Raw genomic sequence first — 26,608 nt, forward strand, 5'->3', positions numbered from 1 at the left:
CTGTTATGCTAATGTCAGACTTTGGCATCAGTCATGTGTATGGAGTTCTATGGGCCTACCGGGGACCACGAGCCAGAACCTGGCCCCCTCTGGGGAAGGGGGTTCTGGCAGCAGAATGAGCAGCCTGGACCCTGTTCGACCGCCAAAATCCCCGCGCCCGAATGTCAGCCCAGAACATATTTCCAAAGACGGCGGCAAGAGCCGCGAACTTGCGGACGTCATGGGCACGGGGATAGACCACAGGCTGACTAGCCTTAATTAACCTGCAGACGACCTGGGAGACCTGCACCCTTGAACAGGGAAGAAGGGAAACCGGATCAACCCAAAGCGCATCCATGGATACAGAAGCCATGGCGCGCAAATTACGGCGGAGAGCCGCAACCGGACACAAAACATGATGCAGCCCCGGCCTAATCAACCAAGCATCAACAACCCAGGGACCCCTCCGGAAAGCAGCAGTCTCATTCTTCACCAGAAAAGGAGAAGGCTGCAGACGAACAAAACAACCCCCCCGACTGAAAGAGCAGAAACCTCTGCAACTGAGGAGAGCATGAAACTCGCCAACCCGACCCTCAGAGGCCAATGCCAACAGGAAAAGCCTTTGAAAAACAATCCAGAACCAAAGGGGGGTCACAACAAAACGAGGAGAAGAAAGAAAAGAGAGCACCCTGTCCAATGACCAGGACGGGTCAGGCGGCGCATGAGCAGGCCAGAGGTGAAACAACGCCCGAGATAGCTTGCGAAAGACGTGTCATCAATACCGAAAGCAAGCTGCAGCGGCTCTGCCAGCGCCGCACGATACGAGGTGACAATGATTACCTAAGTGTAGTTACAGGATGAGAGCTACGCTCGTGGTGTCCCGTCTTCCCAGCACTCTTTGTCATATAACGCTTTGAAACTACTGACGGTCTTGGCCTCCACCACCTTCTCACCTAACTTGTTCCAACCGTTTACCACTCTGTTTGCGAAAGTGAATTTTCTTATATTTCTTCGGCATCTGTGTTTAGCTAGTTTAAATCTATGACCTCTTGTTCTTAAAGTTCCAGGTCTCAGGAAATCTTCCCTATCAATTTTATCAATTCCTCTTACTATTTTGTATGTAGTGATCATATCACCTCTTTTTCTTCCTGTCTTCTAGTTTTTGCATATTTAATGCCTCTAACCTCTCCTCGTAGCTCTTGCCCTTCAGTTCTGGGAGCCACTTAGTAGCATGTATTTGCACCTTTTCCAATTTGTTGATGTGCTTCTTATGATATGGGTACCACACAACCGCTGCATATTCTAGCTTTGGCCTAACAAAAGTCGTGAACAATTTCTTTAGTATATCGCCATCCATGTATTTAAAAGCAATTCTGAAGTTAGAAAGCGTGGCATGGGCTCCTCGCACAATATTCTTTATGTGGTCCTCAGGTGATAGTTTTCTATCTAGAACTATCCCAAGATCCCTTTCTTTGTCAGAATTCTTTAAAGATTTCTCACATAATTTATAGGTTGTGTGGGGTCCATGTTCTCCTATTCCACATTCTTTAACATGGCATTTATTAACATTAAATTCCATTTGCCAAGTGGTGCTCCATATACTTATTTTGTCCAGGTCATCTTGAAGGGCATGACAATCATCTAAGTTTCTTTCCCTTCCTATTATCTTAGCATCATCAGCAAACATGTTCATATAATTCTGTATACCAACTAGTAGATCATTTATATAGACAATAAACATCACTGGTGCAAGAACTGAACCCTGTGGTACTCCACTTGTGACATTTCTCCAGTCCGATACATTGCGTCTGATTACTGCCCTCATTTTTCTATCAGTCAGAAAAATTTTCATCCATGTTAGAAGCTTACCTGTCACCCCTCCAATATTTTCCAGTTTCCAGAACAACCTCTTATGTGGAACTCTGTCGAAAGCCTTTTTTAGGTCCAGATAGATGCAGTCAACCCAACCATCTCTTTCCTGTAATATCTCTGTTGCTCGATCATAGAAACTGAGTAAATTCGATACACAGGATCTTCCAGATCGAAAACCATACTGTTTGTCTGATATTATATCATTTCTCTCCAGGTGTTCTACCCATTTAGTTTTAATTATTTTTTCCAATATTTTGACTATTACACTTGTCAATGATACCGGTCTATAATTAAGGGGGTCTTCCCTGCTTCCACTTTTGTAGATTGGAACTATGTTAGCCTTTTTCCACACATCAGCTACAACTCCTGTACACAGGGATGCCTGAAAAATCAGTTGTAGTGGAATGCTGAGCTCAGGTGCACATTCTCTCAGAACCCATGGTGAAACTCCATCTGGACCAACTGCTTTGTTCTTATTTAGCTCCTTGAGCATTTTTTCCACTTCGTCTCTAGACACCTCTATGTGCTCTATGTTGTTCTCTGGAATTCTTATTGGATCTGGTTCCCTGAAGATTTCCTTTCGTACAAAGACACTTTGGAACTTTTCGTTTAATGTTTCACACATTTCATTTTCATTTCCTATGAATCTATTTCCCATTTTCAACCTCTGAATATTATCCTTTACCTGCAATTTGTTGTTTAAGAATTTATAGAATAGACCTGGTTCTGTTTTACATTTGTCTGCAATCCCTTTTTCAAAAATTTCTTTCTGCCTCTCTAATCACTGCCGCCTAGTTGTTTCTCGCATCTTTGTATTGCTGGTATGCTTGGGGGTTTGGCCTCTTCCTGTATTGAGTCCATTTTTGTGTCTTTTGGTCTCAGGCCTTCTTGCAATTTCTGTTGAACCAATCCTGTTTCTTAGTTCTGCATCTCTGCTTTGGTATAAATTTTTTTGTGCCTTTATCATATATTTCACAAAACTTGCCATACATCTCATTCACTTCCTTGCCTAGAAACAAGTCTGTCCAATTATACTCACTAAAAAAATTTCTAAGGTTGCCATAATGTCCTCTCCTAAAGTCAGGTTTTCAATTGCTTCAACCTTCATATTTTCTTCCAGATTATAACGCATTGCATACTTTATTCCCAAAAAGATATAGTCACTTTTACCCAAGGAAGGAAGGTACTGAATGTCAAATATTTCTTCCTCCTTCCTGGTAAATATCAAATCTAGCATGGAGGAAACGTCCCCTTCCCTCATCCTCATAGCTTGTTTAACATGTTGATACAAGAATGTTTCCAGGATGAGGTCTACAAATTTACAGGTCCAAAAATCTTCTGTTTTAGCTTCATATGCTTCCGTCTATGGATTTCAAGTTGAAGTCGCCGACTATCAACAGTCGTGAACTATCGTCATCTGCTCTCGCTATGATCTCACTCATTATTGTTATAAGACCTTCTCGTTTACTATCTAGCTCCTCCTTTGACCATGTGCTGCTTGGCGGTGGACTATATGCATTTATGTTCATTAGTTTATCATCCTCATGGCAGATCTCTAGTGCTATTATGTCAACTTCTTGTGGATTGGTAGTCATTATTTCCTTCACCTTTAGGTGTTCTTTCACCAGCACAGCAACGCCACCGCCTTTCCTAATTTTTCTGTCCCGTCTCCAAATTGAGTAGCCCCTTGGGAATATGAGTGTTAGGCATAAGGAGACGGTCCTGGAACAACCAAGAGAGAAAGGACAACACCACCCTAACAGAAACCGAAGCACAACGACGAAGACACTAGAAGAACCAGGACCGCCAGGAAACTTCATACTGCCGCCGAGATGAAAACCCGCAGGTGGGACACTAATAAGGAAACTACCTGACAACCATAGAGATGATGATAAACTCGAGTCAAAAATACCATACGTGAAAACTCGAGGAGAAGATCGAACCAGCCACGTGACGGACCGGACCGATCTGCTGAAGGAGGCGGAGCCGCGGAAAACCTCCGGGTTCGGACACCGAGCAAGCAGCGCCTGAAACCACGACTGGGCCGGCCACCAAGGGGCCAAGTGGACAACTCTTCCCTGGTAAGTCTCCAAACGAGTCAGGACCTGGAGCAACAGCTGAACCGGGGGAAAGACCTACAGGAACCCCCCACCTCGACCAGTCCTGCCGAAAGGCGTCGACCCCGACGGCCTCACTGTCGGGAAAGGGCGCCACATACAAGGGAAGGCGCCGCGACCACGCCAATGCAAAGAGGTCCACCTCGGGGCGTCCAAACGTCTGGCAAAGCCAACAAAAAGAGTCGGCGTCGACCATCCATTCCATGGAGAGGGGAACGAAACGAGACAGGCTGTCAGCCAAGACGTTGGACACTCCCCGTACGTGAACCGCCAGGAGAGCCAAACCCCGAGAACTCAGCAAACGAGTCACCCGAAGCGACCAGCCCCAAAGAGCCAAGGACCGCATCGAACCCCCCCGGTTCAGACAATGAACCAAAAGGGAGCAGTCCGAATGGAGCCGGATCGTCAACCCGCGGGCGACTCGAAGCCTCCGAAGAGCAAATCACAGCACCGCGAACTCCCGCACAGTGCTGTGGGCTCGACGGAAGGACGGACCCCACTGTCCCTGACTGGCCTGATGAGCACTGAACACAAAGCCCCAGCCGAGAGACGACGCATCCGTGAACACATCGAGCGAGGGCTCGGGTCGGCGCCAAGGCACTGAAACCCGAAAAACCCCAAGAGGAAGCCGGCGACACAGCAACCGACGCAAAACCCCCCGGGGTCCGAACCCAGCGATCGCGAGAGAGGCGGAAGGGACGTCCCCGAAGGAACCAGAACAGACGACGAAGTCAAACCTGACCCGGCGGGTAGACCAGCATCGCGAAGTTCAGGCTCCCGCATAAACCCCTCGAGCAACCGCCGGGTGACCCGGGAGTCCCCCAGAAACAGGCACAAGCGGGATCGCAGCCGCAGAAGAGACTCCGGAAGAAGAGACAAGGAAGCGGTTCGAGAGTCCCACACAGGGCCCAGCCAGGTCCGAACCTGGGAGGAAACCAGATGGGACTTCCTCCAGTTCACCAAGAACCCGAACCCAGCGAGCTGAGAAAGAACCAGATCCCTGGCCAGCAGACAAGCGGACTGACTGGGAGCCCAAACCAGCCAGTCGTCGAGGTAGGCCAACACCCGAACACCTAACAGACGCAGACAGGTCACCACGACCCACGTGAGGTGTGCGAAAACGCGAGGTGCCAGGTTTAAACCGAATGGGAGACAACGAAAGCGGTAAGCACGAAGCCCCACAACAAAACCGAGCCAGTCCCTGAACCCCGGATGAATCGGGACATGCCAATAAGCATCCCAGAGGTCCAGGAACACCATCCAAGCACCCGGCTCCAACAGAAGCCGAACCTGAGACAGCATAGTCATCCAAAAGGAGGGGCAATGAACCCAGGGGTTCAGACGGGACAAGTCCAGAATGAACCACAGGTCCGCACAGTCCCGTTTTGGGACTGGAAACAAAGATGGGAAACCCATCTGAGGGACGGAGTCGCTTCGACCACGCCCAAGCGAACCCACTCCAGGACGATCTGACAGAGCGCAGGGGAAGAAGCCTGCCCTGCCAGCCCCGAACCCCCTGCAGGAGGGGCTACCCAACGCCACCGGAGGCCGTGCGAAACGACCCGAAATGCCCACAAATCGCAGGACCAGGCATGAGCGAACAGCACAAGCCTCCCCCCCCCCATCGCCCCGTCAATGGGGCAAACCGCGAAATGGCCGGCGCCCCTTACGAGACCCAGAACCTCGCACAGAGCGAACACCGCGCCGACCAGACGGAGGCGGGTCCGAAAGAGGAACCGAACCCGAACCAGTCACCAGTGGCCTACCACGACGAGAGGAACCCCGAGCCTTGGCACGACCTTTTGGGAAGGTCCACCACGGGACCCCTGTCGGACCAGCAAGTCCGACATAGGACGGCAAGAAGCTGAAGCAGCCTGAACATACTGCGCAACAGCGGAAGCCTCAAACAAGAGAGGACAAAAGGGAGAAGACGTCCTAAGAGCCACGGCCCAAGTGGATTCCATAGAGGAGGCAAGCACCGTCTGCCGACACGCGAGCCAGGAAGCATAAAACAGAGCAACCACATCCCGCAAGATCGGCGTGAGAAGCTTCAGCAAGGCAACTGATGAGCGAGCTGCCGAGGTCAAGGCGCCAGACCCAGGAACAGCCCCCAGTGCCCCCACATCCACCGTGAGCCAGTCCGAAGACAGCTCCAGGAGGGAAAAGACGCGCAAGGCCGCAACCAAAAGGCCCTGAGCGCGCAAATCCTCCGCCACCTGCGCCGCCGAAAGGAGGGGGACCTGCACATAGAGCTAAATGACACCAACATCCCGAAGAAGGGCAGGAGCAAACAAGCACTCATTGAGGTGCTCAAGGTCGCGCCCCCCCCCCCCCCCAGGAAAACCTGAAGCACCGTAGAAACCTCCCTCCACTCAAGCGTGCGGGAACGGCAGAAGGAGTGCCAAGCCTCCAAAGCAAAGACAGGGCAGTCCGCCAGCCAGGAAGACTCCGAAACCTCGTAACGGAGCCAGAAAGGGAACGAAATCCCAAACCTGAAAGCCGAGGGATCCATTGCCGAGGCATAATCCGGGTCACGCAGGAGGTTTGCTGTAAAGGCCACCTGCACCGCAGCAGGTTGGATGCGATAAGCCGAAAACCTCCGGAAAGACGGAACCAAAGCACCCGGGGGAACACGGAACCAAACCAGGAGAGGGGCAGACACCAAGTCCAACTCGTACGCAGAGGGGGGAAAAGAAAATCCCACTCCTTGTAACAGTAAGCCCCGCTCAGAGGGCAGAAAAACCCAGGCAGGGTCCAGTGTAGCCCAAGGCCCCCAAGCCAGCCCCTCCCCAGCCCCAGGGTCCTCCTCCGCAGGACCCGGGGCCGAGTCCTCCCCCAAAGCACCGACCCCACCAGACAAGGCCGGTGCAGCCATAGAAGCCGGATAGAATGAGGCCCACTGGTCATACCCAGAGGCTTTGGCCGGGGAAGGAGACTCGAATGCTTCCGTCGCCACACCGGAAGGGCCATCCCCTGAGGCTGCCCGAGTCTCAAGATCAACTAACCCCAGCTTCGGCTCCGAAACCCTCAGACGTTTCAGGGCCGGAAGCAGGGGAGGGGGACCAGAACGAACAACAAAAGGGAAAGGACTAGGAGGTGCTGACTGAACCAGGGTCGAAGCGACCCCCACCCCCAAGTCGAGTCCCTATAAGCAAAACGGGGCAGCCGCGGGGCATCCGAGTGAGCAACTAACCTAGCACGTTGCAACAAACGAAACCTAGAATGCAACGCCCGCACAGTCTGTACCCGAAGATGATCATCCACAGATTGGGTAAATTGAGTCACCAGCAAGCAGCAGTACTCACAGGACTCGGGGTCGAAAGTGTCACCGACCCAACAGGCTACGTGATGGAGGCAAAAACAGTGAGGGTCGCCCTGAGACAAGGGAACCGAATTTAGAACTAGATTTATTCTAGAAGAACTAGATTTATTCCTCCAAGGAGTGCCGGACCAACCGGGCTGTGGTGGGTATGTGGGCCTGCGGGCCGCTCCAAGCAACAGCCTGGTGGACCAAACTCTCACAAGTCGAGCCTGGCCTCGGGCCGGGCTTGGGGAGTAGAAGAACTCCCAGAACCCCATCAACCAGGTATCAACCAGGAACAACCCTAAAACTCACACGAAGCGACGGGGGACCCCGGGGTCACATCCATCGCAGCACCCTGCACCCCTATCAGTGCAAAAAACCAGCGTTGAATGTAATGAAACGCCATTTTCTGGGTGAGCCCCGGAGGCTCCCTGGAGCTTATCGGGCTAATGTGTGTTATGTTAGACCGGGACATTAGCTAAGGAGTTCAGACCTACCAGGGACCAGCGCCAGAACCTGGCCCCTTCAGAGAGGTTTCAGGGAGCAATGGCCCTGGAAAACCCCATATGGTTGGGGGTTTTCCTTATCTGCCATCGACCGGGGTTAGGCACCCAGAAAGGTAGGCGTAACAAAACAAACCCCACATGGTAAGAAACTACAACAAAAACCGAACAGAGAGGTAGAAAACTCCCTACAATCCCAAGGAAACAAGCAAACAAGCAAACATCACACTTTACTGCCGCGCCGATCGTCCGCGCAGCCCTCCCCACCCCGGGAGGGGGAGGGGGGAGCCCCGGACCTACCGCGCCAGCTGCCAAGCTCCAGTTCGGAAGCTAAGCTTCAACCAACGCGAAAAAAACGCCGACCGGTGGGAGGGAGGGTTTCCAAGGAGCCTCCGGGGCTCACCCAGAAAATGGCGTTTCATTACATTCAACGCTGGTTTTCTGTGGGGAGCCCCTACGGCTCCCTGGAGCTTCATACCCAAAGAGAAGGAAAAGAAAGGGCGAACCCGGGAGGCGGCCGCCACAAACTCTGCAACGCAAAGCCAAGACAACCGGTCGCAAACCTGCGACCCAAGGCAACAAGAACGCCCAAGAACAGACGCACACATGGATGGGCGGCCAAAAACCTGTGCGACCCACAATTCCCTGCGCCCGAAATGAGCCCGAGACGTCACCAACACAGCAGCAATTGCTGCAAACGTCTGAACAGCACGGGCGCAAAGACAGACCGCAGTAAGAAGGAAAACACTGCGGACGACCCGGGAGACCCGAGCCCTGAAAACAGGGAACGAAGGAACCGGAGCAACCACAGCGCATCCCCAGGCACGGTACGCCGGCAACAGCAAAAAGCACAACTGGACAACACAGGACGCACCCCCCGGCCAAACCAAACAAGTACCAATACCCCAAGAACCCCTCCAGAAAGCAGCCGTCTCGACCGTCGCCAGGACAGAGAAAGGCTGCACACCAATAAAGCTACCACCAGTACCAAAGAGGAGGAAACTGAAACCGAAGGGGCTACCACAAACTGAGGGGAAGAGAAGAAGGCACCCTGAACAAGGACCAGGATGGCTCAGGCGACTCATGAGCAGGCCGGAGGGGAAACAAAACGCGAGAAGACGTAATAAACGTCATACAGTCTCCAAGACGAAGCTCGCAGGTGGGACACCGTCAACAAAGCCACCTGAACACCATAGAGATGGCGATACCTGCGTCAAAATACCAGACGCGAAGAGCCAAAGAGAAGGCCGAACCAGTCACGGACAGGACCGATTCGGCCTGCTGAAAGAGGCGAAGCCTCAGGAAAAACGCCCCGGGTACGGACACCTATCAAGCAGCGTCTGAAAAGAAGGCCGGGCCGGCCACAGTGGAACCATAAGGACTGTTCTCGTGGGAATGGGCTGCAACTGAGCCAGAACCCGAAGCAACAGCTGGACCGGGAGAAGAGGTACAGGTACCCCCCACCTCGACCAGGCCTGCCGAAAGCCTCCACCGTGAAGTCCTCGCAGGTGGGAAGGGCGCCACAAAACGGGCGACGCCTAGACCACGCCGACCCGAAGACGTCCATGGCCAGGAGTTCATAAGCCCAACAGAGCCAACAAAACGAATCGGCGACTGGCCAACCCACGAAGAGGAATGAACCGAGACAGCTGTCCACCAGGACGCAGGACACACCCCGGACACGAACCACACGGTTAACCAAACCCCCTGTGGTTCCGGCAAGAACCACCAGAGAACAGTCCAAACAGAGCTGAATGGTAGAGTACCTAGTGACCCAAACCCTTCGAAGCGCAAACCAGACAGCCATGAACACCTGAACCAGGCTGTGAGCCCGACGGACAGACAGACTCCATCAACCTCGGCCGACCTGGTGAGCACTGGTCACAAAGCCCCAGCCGAGAGACGACCCGTCCGTGAACACATCGAGCGAAGGCTCGGGGAGCCGCCAAGGCACGGAACCCCGAAAACCCCAAAGAGGAAGCTGGTGACGCAGCACCAACACCAGATCCCCAGAGGAACCCAAGGAATGCAAGAGGCGGAAGAGGAGTCTCCGTAGGAACCAACCGACGCCGGAGCCAAACCCGACTCCGCGGGCAGACAAGCACGCCGAAGTGCAAACTCCCGCACAACCGCCCAAGCAACCGCTGAGCAACCCGGGACCCCCTCCTGAACAGCCAAAGGCGGGACCACAGCCACAGTAACACTTCTGGAGGGAAGACAATGAGGGGCCCAAGAGCCTGAAACAAGGCCCAGGTCCGAACCCGGGACGGAAACAGAAGGTAAAACCTCCAGATCACCAGGAAACCAAACCCAGCGATCTGGAAAGAACCATCCCCTGGCGAGCAGACAAGCGGACTGACTGGGAGCCCACTCCAGCCAGTCGTCGAGGTAGGCCAGACACCGAATCTCAGACGCAGACAGGGCACTAAGATCCGGTAAAGATGCAAAGAGTATACAAAGTGCCCCTCACAAAATAGGGAATGCAATAAAAACAGCAAACCTGAAGCCCCACCACCAAAGCATTGTATGACAATCATATGAAGACATATGACATATGACAATCATTATATGACAATATGACAATTATAATCAAAGCATTATATGACAAGAGTGCTGGGAAGACGGGACACCACGAGAGTAGCTCTCAACCTGTAACTACACTTAGGTAAGTACACATAGGTAATTACCAACCGTGCTAGCCCCAGAAAAACTGGAGAGGAACGAGCCAAGAAGTGACCTGGAGGTCCAGGTCCACCAACCATGCACCCGGCCCTAACAGAATCCGAACAGGAGACAACAGTCCTCCGAGCAGGGCAGAGGATCCAGGGCGCAGACGGAAGTAGTCCAGAAGAACTGCAGACTGGAAAAGCTCATGACTGCAAAGAGCAGACGGGAAAAGCTCATGACTGCAAAGAGCAGACGGGAAGCCCAGAAGGATGGGGCGGATCGACCACGCCCCACGCACCCACGAAGAGGAAATGAAGCGCAGGGAAGAAGCCCACCCCGCCAGCTCTGAACCCCCCCCAAGGGGAAGAAGCCGTCCTCCGACGCAGGCAGAGGCCGGAAGACAACCCAAAGCGCCCACCAACAGCGGGACCAAGCGAGAGGCAACAGAGCAAGCTGCTCCCCCAGCGCCCAGTCAACAGAGAAGGGAACAGAACCCCTTCAGAAAGAAAAAGTACACTACCGAAGTCATGATGAGAGACTACGGGAATGAAACCACACTCCGCTGGAAGAGGAAGTGAGGGGAGACCTGATCACCACATACAAGATACCCAAGGGAATCGACAGGGTTGAGAAGGACAGGATATGTAACACAAGGGGCACACGCACTAGGGGACACAGGTGGAAACTGAGTACCCAAAAGAGCCACAGATAGAATTAGTTTTTTTTTTTTTTTTTTTTTTTTTTTTTTTTTTTTTGAGTGTCAGAATGGGAACGGGAAAGCACTAAGAAGTAATGTGGCGACTCCTCACACAAGTAACGAGGCTGACCCCCATACAATGTCACATGTAGACATGACAGAGCCCAAGAGGCACAGGAACCGATACACCTGTTGACGGACGGTTGAGAGGCAGGACCAAGGAGCCAGAGCTCAACCCCCACAAGCACAACTAGGTGAGGACATATATTGTAAAAGCACAAGCCGCCGACTAGTGGCAAAGAGCACTACGCCGGCCAGGCAAAGAAGGCACAAAACTGCATCAAAAGGCCCACCTCGACAGCAAAACCACAAAGTCCCAGCACAACCACAACATGTGCCAAGACCCAAAAAGCTCAGTCTGCAAGCCAGGAAGACCCCGGAACCCCAAAAGGCAGAACCGGGTCACACGAGGAAACAAAGTCCCCTGAACCCACAAAAGGGGGCCCAAGAGGAAGAAACCTCCAGAACGAAACCAAGGAACCCAAAGGAACCCAGAATCGAACTAGGGGGAGCCCAAACCACCACATTTGCCGGCGGAGAACACCACTAAAAGGCAAAGCACAGACCCCAGCAGAACGCCCTGGGAAAACGGTCCCAAAAGACCGAAAACCGAGGGGCAAGGTGTGGGAGCAAGCATACCAGCCAGGGGCACTGAGCCTAAACCCAGAGGCTCAGACCCAAAATCAACACCCAAACGTTCCCAGAGGAACAGGCAACGGCAAGAAAACACCAGAAAAACAAAGAAACGACAACAGGAGAACAAAAACCCTGCAAATTTTTTGAAAACTCACCAGAGACGCTCGCTCGCACACCCAGACGCATGTAAACAAACCGCAACGCCGCCCTGGTGGCCACGCCGGGAAACCGGCAGACGAAAATGGCCGCCAGCAGGGGCTGTGACTGACGCTTAATACACAAAAACACGCCAGCAAATGTGGGAAGCTAGCAGACTGGAAGGGCGAAAAACGACGCCCAACAGCAGAAAAACCCCTGAAGGGGCAAAACCGCCCCAGAACTGCTAGTAGGCATCCCCCACAGCCCCGGGAACCAACAACAGAGGCCCCGGGGCAGAGCCGTCCTCCAAGCCCTCCGCCCTTAAAGAAAAGCAAGAGCCCATGGGAAAGGCAACAAGAAAGGGCCGCTGGTAAGACCCAGAAGCCTTGGCAGGAGGCACAGGCTCAAACCTCCGTCCCCAACCCGAACGGGGCATCCCCCGAAAACCGCCCGAGTCTCTGCCGCAACTGAACCCCGCCCCGACCCCGAAACCCGCAGACGGTCCGGAGCCGGGAACATGGAGAGAAAGGGGCGAGCAGCACCTAACCAAACGGGGCGGCCACGGGGCATTCGAGTGGGAAACCAACCTAGCATGTTGCAGCAACCTAACCTAGCTTGCAACACGGATGCCGCCTGTACTCTGAACAGTAATAACATCAGGAGAGTACTGGAGAACAAGCAGAGAATCACTCGCAAGACTCCGGGTCAAGGTGTCAGTGACCCAACAGGCAGCATGACGGAGGTAAAAATGGCGACTGTCACCCGGAGACAAGGGAACAGCAACCAACGATCCCGTACAAGACGGGTTGGAACCCGGAAGACACATTCAATGGTCCCCCGAGCCCAGACAGGGGTTTCCAGGGCCCGTAGGGTAACAACTACGGGAAGCCCGGGCAAGGTGTTGCTAACCGGTTAAGAAACCCAAACATAACAAGAGGGTAGATTATAGCACTGAAAACCCCCGAGACGTGTACAAGCACGGGGGCCTAGCAGAGGGCCGCCAAACACTACCAGTGGAACTATAACCACCTTAGGCAGACCCCCACCAGGCAAGAAAATGAAAAACAAAAGAAAAACCCCGCAAAAGTACACCGTCTCCAGAGGCAACAGAAACCGGCCGCCGCTTAGGTGGCAGGCTGCGCAACACCTTGACGCCCTAACCAGCACAATACCAATCCCTACCCAGGGCCAAACAAGGGCCCCAAGCCCCAGCTGGCCCCAAGGGCGAGGCAAATGCCGAGCAGCAAGAACCTCTACGGGAATGGTTCCCGAACGCCCCAGGGAAGATAACCCTGTAACGCAAGGGCAGTACGCACAGGGCGCTTAGGGAAGTCAGCCACTAAGCACATGCAGCCCCGGCACTGATGAAGTACTCCTGGCCACCGCACATCACAACACACGGCAGTGAACGCCACACAAGGCAAACACCGCCTAGGAAACTGAGGCCAGAGAAGCGTCAATCCCGGTTGACATTAGCGAACGAACTGGAGCTGGGCAGCCGGCGCGGTAGGTCCGGGGCTCCCCCCTCCCCCTCCCGGGGTGGGGAGGGCTGCGCGGACGATCGGCGCGGCAGTAAAGTGTGATGTTTGCTTGTTTGCTTGTTTCCTTGGGATTGTAGGGAGTTTTCTACCTCTCTGTTCGGTTTTTGTTGTAGTTTCTTACCATGTGGGGTTTGTTTTGTTACGCCTACCTTTCTGGGTGCCTAACCCCGGTCGATGGCAGATAAGGAAAACCCCCAACCATATGGGGTTTTCCAGGGCCATTGCTCCCTGAAACCTCTCTGAAGGGGCCAGGTTCTGGCGCTGGTCCCTGGTAGGTCTGAACTCCTTAGCTAATGTCCCGGTCTAACATAACACACATTAGCCCGATAAGCTCCAGGGAGCCGTAGGGGCTCCCCACAGAAACTGCCTCTTACCCTAAGGTAAATGAGGGAGACAAAACACCCAAGTACCCAAAGGGCGGCCGAAAAACCGAGCAGTGAAACAGACCCACAGAGGCAGACCCCGAGGAACTTGTATAAGGAAACCCCAAGCTGCAAGGGCACTACTTACAAGACACCTAGGGAAGGGAAACCTAGGCGCATGCAGCCCGAGTACTGAAGAATAACTCCCGGCTCTCGCACCCCTAAGTACAGCAACCACACACAAGGCACAGCGCCGCAAAAGACCGAAGCCAGAGCACACAACCGAGCCAATAGCATCAGCCTCAAGAACTGGGGTGTGGGTCGCCGGTGTGGTGGTTCTCGGGCTACCCCTTCCCCCCTCCCAGGGAGGAGGGAGCTGCACAGATAGCGGCGCGATGATGGGTGACGTCATACTAGTTTGCTCGTTTTCATTTGGGGAGTTCTATCCACTCGCTTGGTGTTTGGTTGCAATTTTCACCAGAATAGGGGTTTGTTTTGGGATGCCTACCTCTCTGGGTGCCTAACCCGGTCGATGGCAGACATAGAATGCTTCCAATCACACGGGGGTTCTATAGGCCATTGCCTCTCTAGAGGGGGCCCGGTTCTGGCTCGTGGTCCCAGGTAGGCCCACAAGAACTCCATACACATGACTGATGCCAAAGTCTGACATTAGCATATCAGCCTAGTAAGCTCCAGGGAACTGTAGGGGCTCCCCCCCAGAAATAACGTTTGTTTACACTGTTGGGGGATCAGATCCAGGGATTCCATCACAATTGTTGTACTATTCAAATAACTTGTGCTGTCCTATCTTGAGTACTGCTCGGTACTCACTTCCTCCTTCAGAGCAGGAGAGATTAGTGAAATAGAGGGAGTAGAGAGAACATAGACAACATACATAACATTGATAAAGCATCTAAATTATTGGGATCGTCTCAAAGCTCTCCAAAAGTACTCGCTAGAAAGATGACGAGAGAGATATCAAATAATATACATGTGGAAAATACTGGAGGTCCCAGGTCCCAGATCTAAACAGTAAAATAACTTACTGGAGTGAACGATATGTAAGAAAATGCAGAATAGAACCAGTGAAGAGCAAAGGTGCCATAGGCACAATCAGAGAACACTGTATAAACATCAGAGGTCCGCGGTTGTTTCAACATCCTCCCAGCGAGTACAGCATAAGAAATATTGCCGCCACAACCGTGAACATCATCGGGAGAAAATTAGATTGTTTTCTTCAAGAAGTGCTGGACCAACCGGGCTGTGGTGGACATGTGGGCTGCTCCAAGCAACAGCTGGTTGGACGAAGCTCTCACAAGTCAAGCCTGGCCTCAGGCCGGGCTTGGGGAGTAGAAGAACTCCCAGAACTCCATCAAGCAGGTGAAGTTCATACAGCGGGTTGTGAGGTTTTGGTCTCTTTGAACCCAGTAGTAGTCTGTTTTGGTTCATTGACTTTCTGGATGCCTTCCCTGGTGAAGTTAAATGGTGCCACCTATTTCCTGCACCTCTGTGAGGGGCTGCCAGGTTCTGGCTCTGGTCCCCAGTAGGCCAAACTCAACTCCATAGCTGGTGCTATCCACCAGTTAGGAGTCATCCTAACAAAATAAATTCAGGGAGCCACACGGGCTCTAGCCTAAAAAAATAAAAGCGTTGAGAATATATTTATGTACCTGGAGGATGTTTTGGAGAAAGCTTCGTCCTCTGCTTACCGAGTGGCGTTGGTAATGGCTGATCCTCTGGCCAAATTCGTGTAAAAAAGTCGTGACTCTCTATTCGTGATGCTGCCTTTGCCTGCAAATTACAAAATTAAAATTAAATGGCTAAAGAAAGAATACCACCGTTGATTGTAATGAAATACAATCATTATTTCTTTCAATCAGAATTTCTGGTCGAGCCTTAGTGGTTCTCTGTAGCTAGCTCATTGTAATAGCTCTACACACATAAGCCTGAAGGAGTCCTTGATGTCTTGTCTTTGTCCTATAACATATTTATAACATCTGCATGTTTTTTAATACTTTGTTTCTGTTATTTCACCATCTATAACACCCCCCACCTGGATATCACCACTGATACCGCCACCAAGCGAGTTGTTACAAACATGACTTAACTTAAAGTACTTAACACTTAACCCTTAAAGTGCGCATCATGTCATATGACGTGTTGGAAGTTGTTCCAGTCAACTGTGCATCACGTCATATGATGTGTTGGAGTACTACGCAAGATTTAAACGGCCCGCGGATACACGGGGTTCACTACACCTTCATCAGGGCTCTTGTAAACAGACGCCATTTAAAAAAAAAATCGTGGGCCAAACTCCAGGGTGTCAGGGGCCTCAGTATTGAGTGAGCAACCAAGCCTGACGCACGCAGCATGAGCTAACAGCACTGCTGTTCAGCTTGTGACCACAGCATCGCCTAAAAATGCCATAATATACTTGTTCATGCTATTATGTAGCGATGATATTATTACAGAAGACCCCTGACTGTGATAAAACTGACCAGGGTTCTGATAATAGCAGGATTGCGGTGATATTTAGCGCTGTACGCCATGGAGGGAGGAGTAATGCTGTGGGAGGGAGGGTGGTGGCGATGTCTTCTGACTGTGTGTGGCCATCTTTTATTGACTGCACTCACCATACCAGCTTAGTGGTTCGCTATGGTGAACACAAATGTAGAAACTTATATATAACGTGTGTATAGAGGGTATAAACAGCAAGAGGAGAAGGTTGGGAGCCGCCATTTTGGTGAGGGCGGTGGCATCGTCTGCACAACGCCACCGTGCAGACGACGGTGTTGTTTACAGGTTACCACAATGGTTTTTGGGCACCATACCAGTTTACTTGTACAAGTATGGTGAATAAAACAGGTAGATATTTATATATAATGTGTGTATATAGCGTAATAACACCACAAACAGTATTGTTGGAGGAGAAATATTAGTGCGTCTGGCCTTGAGGGCGGTAGCCATCAGCTGACTGTGTGAGGTCTTACGTCTTTGTTCCTTTACTCACCATACAAGCTTAGATGTACAGTTATGGTGAACAAAACATGTAAATACTTATATATAATGTCTGTATATAAAAGCGAAAACAGTATGGTGGGTGGAGAATGGTGGCAAGTCAGGTGAGGTGAGGGAGGGAGTGAGTGGCAGCCAGTGGTGGGCTGCCACTGCCTGTCACTGCCACTGCCACTCAGCATACCAACTTAGTGGCTCGTTATGGTGAACACGAATGTAGATACTTATATATAGCGTCTGTATATAGTGAATAAAAGCAAAAACAGTATTGTGGGAGGAGAATGTGGGTGAGTCAGGTGACTTGAGGGAGGGAGGAAGTAGCAACCAGTGGCAGGCTGCCACTGGCACTGCCACTCAGCATGCCAACTTAGTGGTTCATTATGGTGAACACGAATGTAGATACTTATATATAACGTCTGTATATAGTGAATAAAAGCAAAAACAGTATTGTGGGAGGAGAATGTGGGTGAGTCAGATGACTTGAGGGAGGGCATGAGTGGCTGGCTGGTACACGGCGGTCACTCCTCGTTACTTTTTAACTCATAATACTGTAGCTACTTAGTGGTTCGTTATGGTGAACAAAACATGCAGATACTTATATATAACCTGTGTATATAGTGTAATAACCGACAAAGTATTTGTTCACTGATTGATGAACATAATTGAATCAACAATATGCACACCATATTTTTTAGTACAGCGATGATTCACTCATTTTATTATATAAATATATCAAACTACACACTATTGAATAATATTACAGCAAAAAACTTTGAAAAATCAATCAGAGACATTGAAATAATTAGGTAATTATCTCTTTGTGGCAACTCCGGCCTGACAGCTGGCGATCAACAGACCGCCTGGGACGCACGCCGAGTCAGCGCCTGTTTTTTGCCAGACTTCCCCACCCTATAGCGGGCAATATATGCCACTTACAATTTTTTTATTATTTCTCCCGTCATCAGTGAACACAAATTAACAGGTTAGGAAGAAAACATATTCTTTTTTTTTTTCAAAATTACATGCACCTGTGGGGAACAAAGGATATTATACCCCTAGCATGTAATTACCTAAGTGTAATTACCTAAGTGTAGTTACAGAATGAGAGCTACGCTCGTGGTGTCCCGTCTTCCCAGCACTCTTTGTCATATAACGCTTTGAAACCACTGACGGTCTTGGCCTCCACCACCCTCTCACCTAACTTGTTCCAACCGTCTACCACTCTATTTGCGAAGGTGAATTTTCTTATATTTCTTCGGCATCTGTGTTTAGCTAGTTTAAATCTATGACCTCTTGTTCTTGAAGTTCCAGGTCTCAGGAAGTCTTCCCTGTCGATTTTGTCAATTCCTGTTACTATTTTGTATGTAGTGATCATATCACCTCTTTTTCTTCTGTCTTCTAGTTTTGGCATATTTAATGCTTCTAACCTCTCCTCGTAGCTCTTGCCCTTCAGTTCTGGGAGCCACTTAGTAGCATGTCTTTGCACCTTTTCCAGTTTGTTGATGTGCTTCTTAAGATATGGGCACCACACAACAGCTGCATATTCTAGCTTTGGCCTAACAAAAGTCATGAACAATTTCTTTAGTATATCGCCATCCATGTATTTAAATGCAATTTTGAAGTTAGAAAGCATAGCATAGGCTCCTTGCACAATATTCTTTATGTGGTCCTCAGGTGATAGTTTTCTATCTAGAACCACTCCTAGATCTCTTTCTTTATCAGTATTCTTTAAAGATTTCTCACATAATATATAGGTTGTGTGGGGTCTATGTTCTCCTATTCCACATTCCATAACATGACATTTATTAACATTAAATTCCATTTGCCAAGTGGTGCTCCATATACTTATTTTGTCCAGGTCTTTTTGAAGGGCATGACAGTCATCTAAATTTCTTATCCTTCCTATTATCTTAGCATCATCAGCAAACATGTTCATATAATTCTGTATACCAACTGGTAGATCATTTATGTACACAATAAACATCACTGGTGCAAGAACTGAACCCTGTGGTACTCCACTTGTGACATTTCTCCATTCTGATACATTGCCTCTGATTACTGCCCTCATTTTTCTATCAGTCAGAAAATTTTTCATCCATGATAGAAGCTTACCTGTCACCCCTCCAATATTTTCCAGTTTCCAGAACAACCTCTTATGTGGAACTCTGTCGAAAGCCTTTTTTAGGTCCAGATAGATGCAGTCAACCCAACCATCTCTTTCCTGTAATATCTCTGTGGCTCGATCATAGAAACTGAGTAAATTCGATACACAGGATCTTCCAGATCGAAAACCATACTGTCTGTCTGATATTATATCATTTCTCTCTAGGTGTTCTACCCATTTAGTTTTGATTAGTTTTTCCAATACTTTCACTATTACACTTGTCAATGATACAGGTCTATAATTGAGGGGGTCTTCCCTGCTGCCACTTTTGTAGATTGGAACTATGTTAGCCTGTTTCCACCCGTCTGCTACGATTCCTGTACACAGGGATGCCTGAAAGATCAGGTGAAGTGGAATGCTGAGCTCAGATGCACATTCTCTCAGAACCCATGGTGAAACGCCATCTGGGCCAGCTGCTTTGTTCTTACCGAGCTCCTTGAGCATTTTTTCCACTTCGTCTCTAGACACCTCTATGTGTTCTATGTTGTTCTCTGGAATTCTTATTGTATCTGGTTCCTTAAAGATTTCATTTTGTACAAACACACTTTGGAACTTTTCGTTTAGTGTTTCACACATTTCCTTTTCATCTTCCATGAATCTATTTCCCATTTTCAACCTCTGAATATTATCCTTTACCTGCAATTTGTTGTTTATGAATTTATAGAATAGACCTGGTTCTGTTTTACATTTGTCCGCAATCCCTTTTTCAAAATTTCTTTCTGCCTCTCTCCTCACTGCCGTGTAGTTGTTTCTCGCATCTTTGTATCGCTGGTATGTTTGGGGGTTCGGCCTCTTCCTGTATTGATTCCATTTTTGTGTCTTTCGGTCTCTAGCCCTCTCGCAATTTCTATTGAACCAATCCTGTTTCCTAGTTCTGCATCTCTGTTTTGGTATAAATTTTTTTGTGCCTTTATCATATATTTCACAAAACTTGCCATATGTTAAGGGTTAATGCTGCCACCACCTTCGACTTTGAAGAAAATGAGTACTTTACAGTGACCGATGGCGAATAGGGTCGGTCACAGGAGAGTTAAAGGTGTGAGTTAACCACTGGAATCCTCGGCTACCAAATACGGCACCCCCACCCCCCCCCCCCCAGTGCGCAGGAAATATATTCTCAGGAAAAAATTCTTTGTTTTTTTGAGTGTCAGAAACTCTTCTCTGAGTATGGATATGTTAACATAAAGTCGAAATTGTACTTACTTTGGCTGCTATGGGGTCCGTAAGTTTGCGCGTGATGTCATCAATCCCTGGTCGCCCGTGGCGTATGCTCCCGGGGCTAGTAGGGCACCCGGCTCAAGATACGTGAGTTGTCACGAATATATTTTTGTTCATTTTTTGCGCACAGTTCCAAATACATTTTATTTGTTTTTTCGTGCCAATCCTATGTATAATGAACATGTACAATATATTACGGCAGTAGAACATCCGTACTGTCCGAAGACACTGTGTTACGTGCATGACACATGTGTACACATGTCCTGCACATACTGTATTTCCAATGTATCACGCTAATTTATTTATGTTTACAATCTATTTACACACTATACATTATCACACACTATATACATTCACCATCAACACACTTAGAACTCCACGAGTGTGACCTACCCCACCCATCCAGCTCTCCCCTCACTCCTTCTCACCCCTAGCTTACTCCTTACACCTTATTCGCCAACATTCCTCTTCCCACCATACTGTTATTGTTTTTATTACACTATTTACACACGTTATGTATTCGTATCTACATGTTTTATTCACCACAACTATGCAAGTAAGCTGGAATTGTGTCCAAACAGCATAGTAGCCACCATACACTGATACACTGCATGAGAAATCACACAGAAGCCAGCAGACGACGCTAAGAGTATGACGTCACCCCCCTCACCAAAATGGCTGAAAATCCCAGCATGCCCCACGGCCGTGGGAAGCCTCAGTTTCAAAGAAGCAACCATGTTTGAAGAATCGTCTTCAAGCGCTCGCTCCACGGTCAGCTGCGGTCATGGAAAACGAGTCTCTGGGGAGGAAATATGCGACATTTTGTATGATGACTTAGACTATGATCCAGAGAAAGACCTTACACAGAGGTCTGATACGAGTGAGGGAAAGACTGAGGTGGATGATGTTGAGTGTGTGTACAGTACACGCGCCTTGCCCAGCCTGCCTCGCCACCCTGGGTCAACACCGTTAGAGTCACCACTACCATGTGTGTCCCCTGATGCAAGTTTATTCAGTGATAGTACTTGCGATGAATCATTCTCGGGCTTCAGTGACATAGGCTCCGATACAAGTAGTGTTGACGACCCGAGTACGAGCAGCAAGGGTGTTACCAGGCGGGGTTTTGCTGCCCCAACAACACGTCGCGGCAAGCGGCAGCGTGTCACGCAGCTAGAGGACAATGACAATAGTGGTCCCTCTACATCAGGTGTTCGTGGTAGGCCTACGATACGCAGATCAGCCTCATCTCCTACCATACCCCACACGCAGCTCCAGCACCAGACGATGGAGCCATGTTTTTGGTGCTCATGGTGGTGTTGGCGCCAAAACCAAACTGGGGGTGGAGGCCTGGTCGAGGACCGGGCCGCGGGAACACTAAAGCCCCGAAATCATCTCAAGATAACCTCAAGATAACCGGGTGTACTTGTGTGGAGGACTGTGCCACATTTGTTCCACAAATGCCAACTTTTGATGGTACCGATGTTGGTGTAACACCATTATTTCCGTATACAGGTGAGGATATGGCTGAAATAGACTATTTTCTGGTGCATTTTGATAATGAATTCATGACCATCTTGTGACCAAGACGAACAGATACACTCACAGCCTCATAGATGCCGGCATTTTACCTGCCTCTTGCCTGACATGATAGAAGGACACAGCAATTTACAAAATGTACGTGTTTCTTGCATTGAGCATGATCAGGAAAAACTGTGAGAAACACATCATCCAGGATTATTGGAGCAAAGACAGCCTTGTTCCATACCCAGTGTTCAACAGGTACATGTCACGTAATAGGATCTTGTTGCTTCTCAGGTGCCTGCACTTTGAAAATAATGTAATTGAGGACAGACACGACAGACTTTGGAAGGTACGGACGGTTTTCAGTGACATGAGAGGCAAGTTCTGTGACTATTTTGTGCCAGGATAGAATGTGGTAATCGACGAATCGCTTGTACTGTTCAAGGGGCGACTGGCATTCGTGCAGTACATCCCAACAAAGCGCCACATATTTGGACTAAACTTCTTCATGCTATGTGACTGTGAAACTGGTATCATCATGGACATGATACTGTATTCAGGTACAGACGTCGACATACCAGCTCATGATGAACATGGGTTCTCCGGCAGTGTCGTCAAAACCCTGATGGAACCATTGCTGAACAAGGGGCATAGACTGTTCACTGACTACTACTATACCAGCCCCTTGTTGACCAGATACCTCCTTGCCCACATCATTGGCGTATGTGGCACTGTGAAGGCCCACAGGAAGGAAATGCCAGTGTTTGGCATAGGTACTGCAGTGGGTGATTGCCAGCTGCACAATAGGACAATATGCTATCAGTTTGGTGGAGGGACAGACGCGAGGTGAATATGCTGACAACAATTCACACCGGTACCATGTTGGACAGTGGCAAAGTCCACTTTCAAACGTGCTTCCCTATATATATACCCGATTGTGTCATAGACTACAACGTGAACATGCACCTAGTAGATAAATGTGACATGATGTTTGGTGCCGTAGAGTGCGTGCATAAGTCTGTGAAGTGGACGAAAAAGTCTTTTTTCCACATCATTGATGTTGCAGTGCTCAACTGTTTCAATATGTATCTGGTAAAGTCAGGCAGGAGACCGCCAATACAGACATTCAGTGTTGCTATTGTGCCACAACTGCTCATAAAGTATGGCAAGGAGGGCTCTGTTGCACCGCACGGGATGCCAGCAACAATGCCACACACAGCTCCAGACAGGCTGAAAGGTAACGAGATGCTCGGTGTACACATAGATGCTCGGTGCCAGGCATATATATACTCGAGTATATGCCTGGCACAGTATCACAAAAAGAGGGTAAAAGTGCCTGTATTGTATGTAAAAACCCTACTTGTAGAGAACAAAAGTGAAAATGCATCAGCACTTGGTGCGTTGAGTGCAAAGTTCCACTATGCTCTGTTAGTTGTTTCGCAGCATATCACACACTCGCGGAGTAGTGAGTGTGTTGATGGTGTATGTATATAGTGTGTGATACTGTACAGTGTGTAAAAATTTTGTAAATATACACAAATGAGCATGATACATTAGAAATATGTGCAAGATATGTGATGCATGTAACATGATGTCTTCGGACAGTACAGATGTTCTACTGCCATAATATAGTGTACGTGGTCATTATACATAGGATTGGCAAGAAAAAACAAAATAAATGTATTTGGAACTGTGCGCAAAAAACCAGTGTTGAATGTAATGAAACGCCATTTTCTGGGTGAGTCCCGGAGCCTCCCCGGAGCTATCCCAGGCTGATATGCTAATGTCAGACTTTGGCATCAGTCATGTGTATGGAGTTCTTAGGCCTACCGGGGACCACGGCCAGAACCGGGCCCCCTCAGAGAGGCAAGGGGAGCAATGGCCTATAGAAGCCCCCGTGTAGTTGGAAGCATTCTATGTGTGCCATCGACCGGAACAGGCACCCAGAAAGGTAAGCGCCCCAAAACAAACCCCTATTCTGGTTAAAATTGCTACCTAAAACCGAACTAGTGGATAGAACTCCCCAACCGAAAACAAGCAAACTAGTGTGACGTCACACACTGCCGCGCCGCTGTCTGCGCAGCTCCCCCCTCCCCGGGAGGGGGAAGGGGGAGCCCCAGACCCCCTGCGCCGGCTACCCACACCTCAGTTCTTGAGGCTGGATGTCAAAAACGCGAAAAACCGCCGACCGGAGGGAGGGAGGGATGCTGGGGAGCCTCCGGGACTCACCCAGAAAATGGCGTTTCATTACATTCAACGCTGGTTTTCTGGGGGGAGCCCCGTCGGCTCCCCGGAGCTAACTACCCACAGACAGAAAAAGAGGGACTTACCCGGGAGGCGGTCGTCGCCCACCCCTCAACTCGAAGCCGAGACAACTGGCTGCAAACGCCGACCCAAAGCAACACAGGTCCGACGAGGCCCAGGGACATTCACAAGGTAACGAGCAGCCAGGACCCTGTTCGACCGCCAAAATCCCCGCGCCCGAATATCAGACCAAGACATATTCCCAAAGACGGCAGCAAGAGCCGCGAACTTACGAACGTCATGGGCACGGGGATAGACCGCAGGCTGGCTGGACCTAATAACCCTGCGGACGACCTGAGAGACCCGAACCCGCGAACAGGGAAGAAGGGAAACCGGATCAACCCACAGCGCGTCCCCGGACGCAGAAGCTGTGGCGCGCAAATAACGGCGAAGCGCCACAACCGGACACAAAACATGATGCACCCCCGGCCTGACCAACCAAGCATCAACCACCCATGGACCCCTCCGGAACGCAGCAGTCTCATTCTTCGCCAGAAAAGAAGGAGACGGCTGCAAACGAACAAAACTATCACCACGACCAAAAGAGCAGAAACCCCTGCGCCGGAGGAGAGCATGAAGCTCCCCTACCCGACCCCCAGAGGCCAAAGCCAACAAGAAAAGTGCCTTGGAAAAACAATCCTGGACCGAAGGGGCCACAACGAAACGAGGAGATGAAAGGAAAGCGAGCACTCTGTCCAAAGACCAGGACGGCTCAGGCGACGCATGAGCAGGCCGGAGGTGAAACAATGCACGAGACAGCTTGCGAAACGGCGCAGACGTAACATTGATACCGAAAGCAAGCTGAAGCGGCTCCGCCAGCGCCGCACGATACGAAGCGACAGTGTTAGGCATAAGATGACGGTCCTGAAACAACCACGAGAGGAAGGACAAGACCACCCGAACAGACAAGGAGCTAACACGACGAAGACGCAAAAAGAAACGGAAGGACCGCCAGGAAACTTCATACTGCCGCCGAGAAGAAGCCCGCAGGTGGGACACCAACAAGGAGGCCACCTGATCACCATAGAGATGATAGACTCGAGTCAAAAAAACCATACGCGAAGACTCGAGGAGAAGATCGAACCAGCTACGTGACGTACCGGCCCGGTCTGCTGAAAGAGGCAGAGCCGCGGGAAAACCCTCGGGTTCGGACACCTAGCAACCATCGCCTGAAACCAAGGCTGGGCCGGCCACCAAGGGGCCAGAAGGACAACTCTCCCCCGGTAAGTCTCTAAGCGAGTTAGGACCTGGAGCAACAGCCGAACCGAGGGAAAGAGGTACAGGAACCCCCACCTCGACCAGTCGAGCCGAAAGGCATCGACCCCGACGGCCTCGCAATCGGGGAAGGGCGCCGCATAAACGGGAAGACGCCGCGACCACGCTGACGCGAAGAGGTCCACCTCGGGGCGCCCGAACGTCTGGCAAAGCCAACGGAAGGACTCGTCGTCGACCGTCCACTCCGTGGAGAGGGGAAGCGAGACAGGGCGTCGGCCAAGACGTTGGACACGCCCCGTACGTGAACTGCCAGGAGAGCCAAACCCCGAGAACTCAGCAGACGAGTCACCCGAAGCGACCAACCCCAAAGAGAGAAGGACCGCATCGAACCCCCGCGGTTCAGGCAATGAACCACCGGAGAGCAGTCCGAATGGAGCCGAATCGTCGATCCGCGGGCCACCCGAATCCTCCCCAGAGCAAACCACACTGCCGCGAACTCCCGCACCGTACTGTGAGCTCGACGGAAGGACGGATCCCAACGCCCCTGCCCGGCCTGGTGAGCACTGGTCACAAAACCCCAGCCGAGAGACGACGCATCCGTGTACACATCGAGCGAGGGCTCGGGTAGGCGCCAAGGCACTGAACCCCGAAAAACCCGAAGAGGAAGCCGGTGACGCAGCAACCGACGCAAGTCCCCCGGGGGTCGAACTCTGCGATCGCGAGAGAGGCGGAAGGGGGAACCCCGAAGGAACCAGAACAGCCGTCGAAGCCAAACCCGACCCGGCGGGTAGACCACCATCGCGAAGTTCAGGCTCCCGCACAGCCCCTCGAGCAACCGCCGGGTGACCCGAGGGCCCTCCAGAAACAGACGAAGGCGGGACCGCAGCCGCAGGAGAGACTCCGGAGGGAGAGACAAGGAGGCGGTTCGAGAGTCCCACACGAGACCCAGCCAAGTCCGAACCTGAGAGGGAACCAGATGGGACTTCCTCCAGTTCACCAAGAACCCGAACCCGGCGAGCTGGGAAAGAACCAAATCCCTGGCTAGCAAGCAAGCTGACTGGCTGGGAGCCCAAACCAGCCAGTCGTCGAGGTAGGCCAACACCCGAACACCTAGGAGACGCAAACGAGCCACCACAACCCGTGTAAGGCGTGTGAACACGCGAGGTGCCAGGTTCAACCCGAACGGGAGACAACGAAAGCGGTAACTCAGACGCCCCACTACAAAACCGAGCCAGTCCCTGAACCGCGGATGAATCGGGACATGCCAAGAAGCGTCCCGGAGGTCCAGGGACACC

General features: G+C 50.8%; 2 protein-coding genes across 5 annotated transcripts in view; one reads left to right on the forward strand and one right to left on the reverse strand.

Moving 5' to 3' along the window:
* Positions 1-26,608, forward strand: part of LOC123753850 (uncharacterized) — a 490,864-nt gene that overhangs the window by 272,213 nt on the left and 192,043 nt on the right. The gene's annotated exons all lie outside the window — the stretch shown is intronic.
* LOC123753931 (coiled-coil and C2 domain-containing protein 2A) overlaps positions 1-26,608 on the reverse strand; it is a 227,823-nt gene that overhangs the window by 191,510 nt on the left and 9,705 nt on the right. For 3 of the 4 annotated variants that reach the window (XM_045735932.2, XM_045735922.2, XM_069321111.1), the window contains exon 4: positions 15,547-15,667. In XM_045735932.2, coding sequence (XP_045591888.2) covers positions 15,547-15,667 — 121 coding nt within the window. The remainder of the gene's footprint in view (positions 1-15,546; positions 15,668-26,608) is intronic. The other variant, XM_069321189.1, reaches the window with a different exon arrangement.

The sequence above is a fragment of the Procambarus clarkii genome, chromosome 1, assembly GCF_040958095.1.
Source record: "Procambarus clarkii isolate CNS0578487 chromosome 1, FALCON_Pclarkii_2.0, whole genome shotgun sequence".
Classification (NCBI taxonomy): domain Eukaryota; kingdom Metazoa; phylum Arthropoda; class Malacostraca; order Decapoda; family Cambaridae; genus Procambarus; species Procambarus clarkii.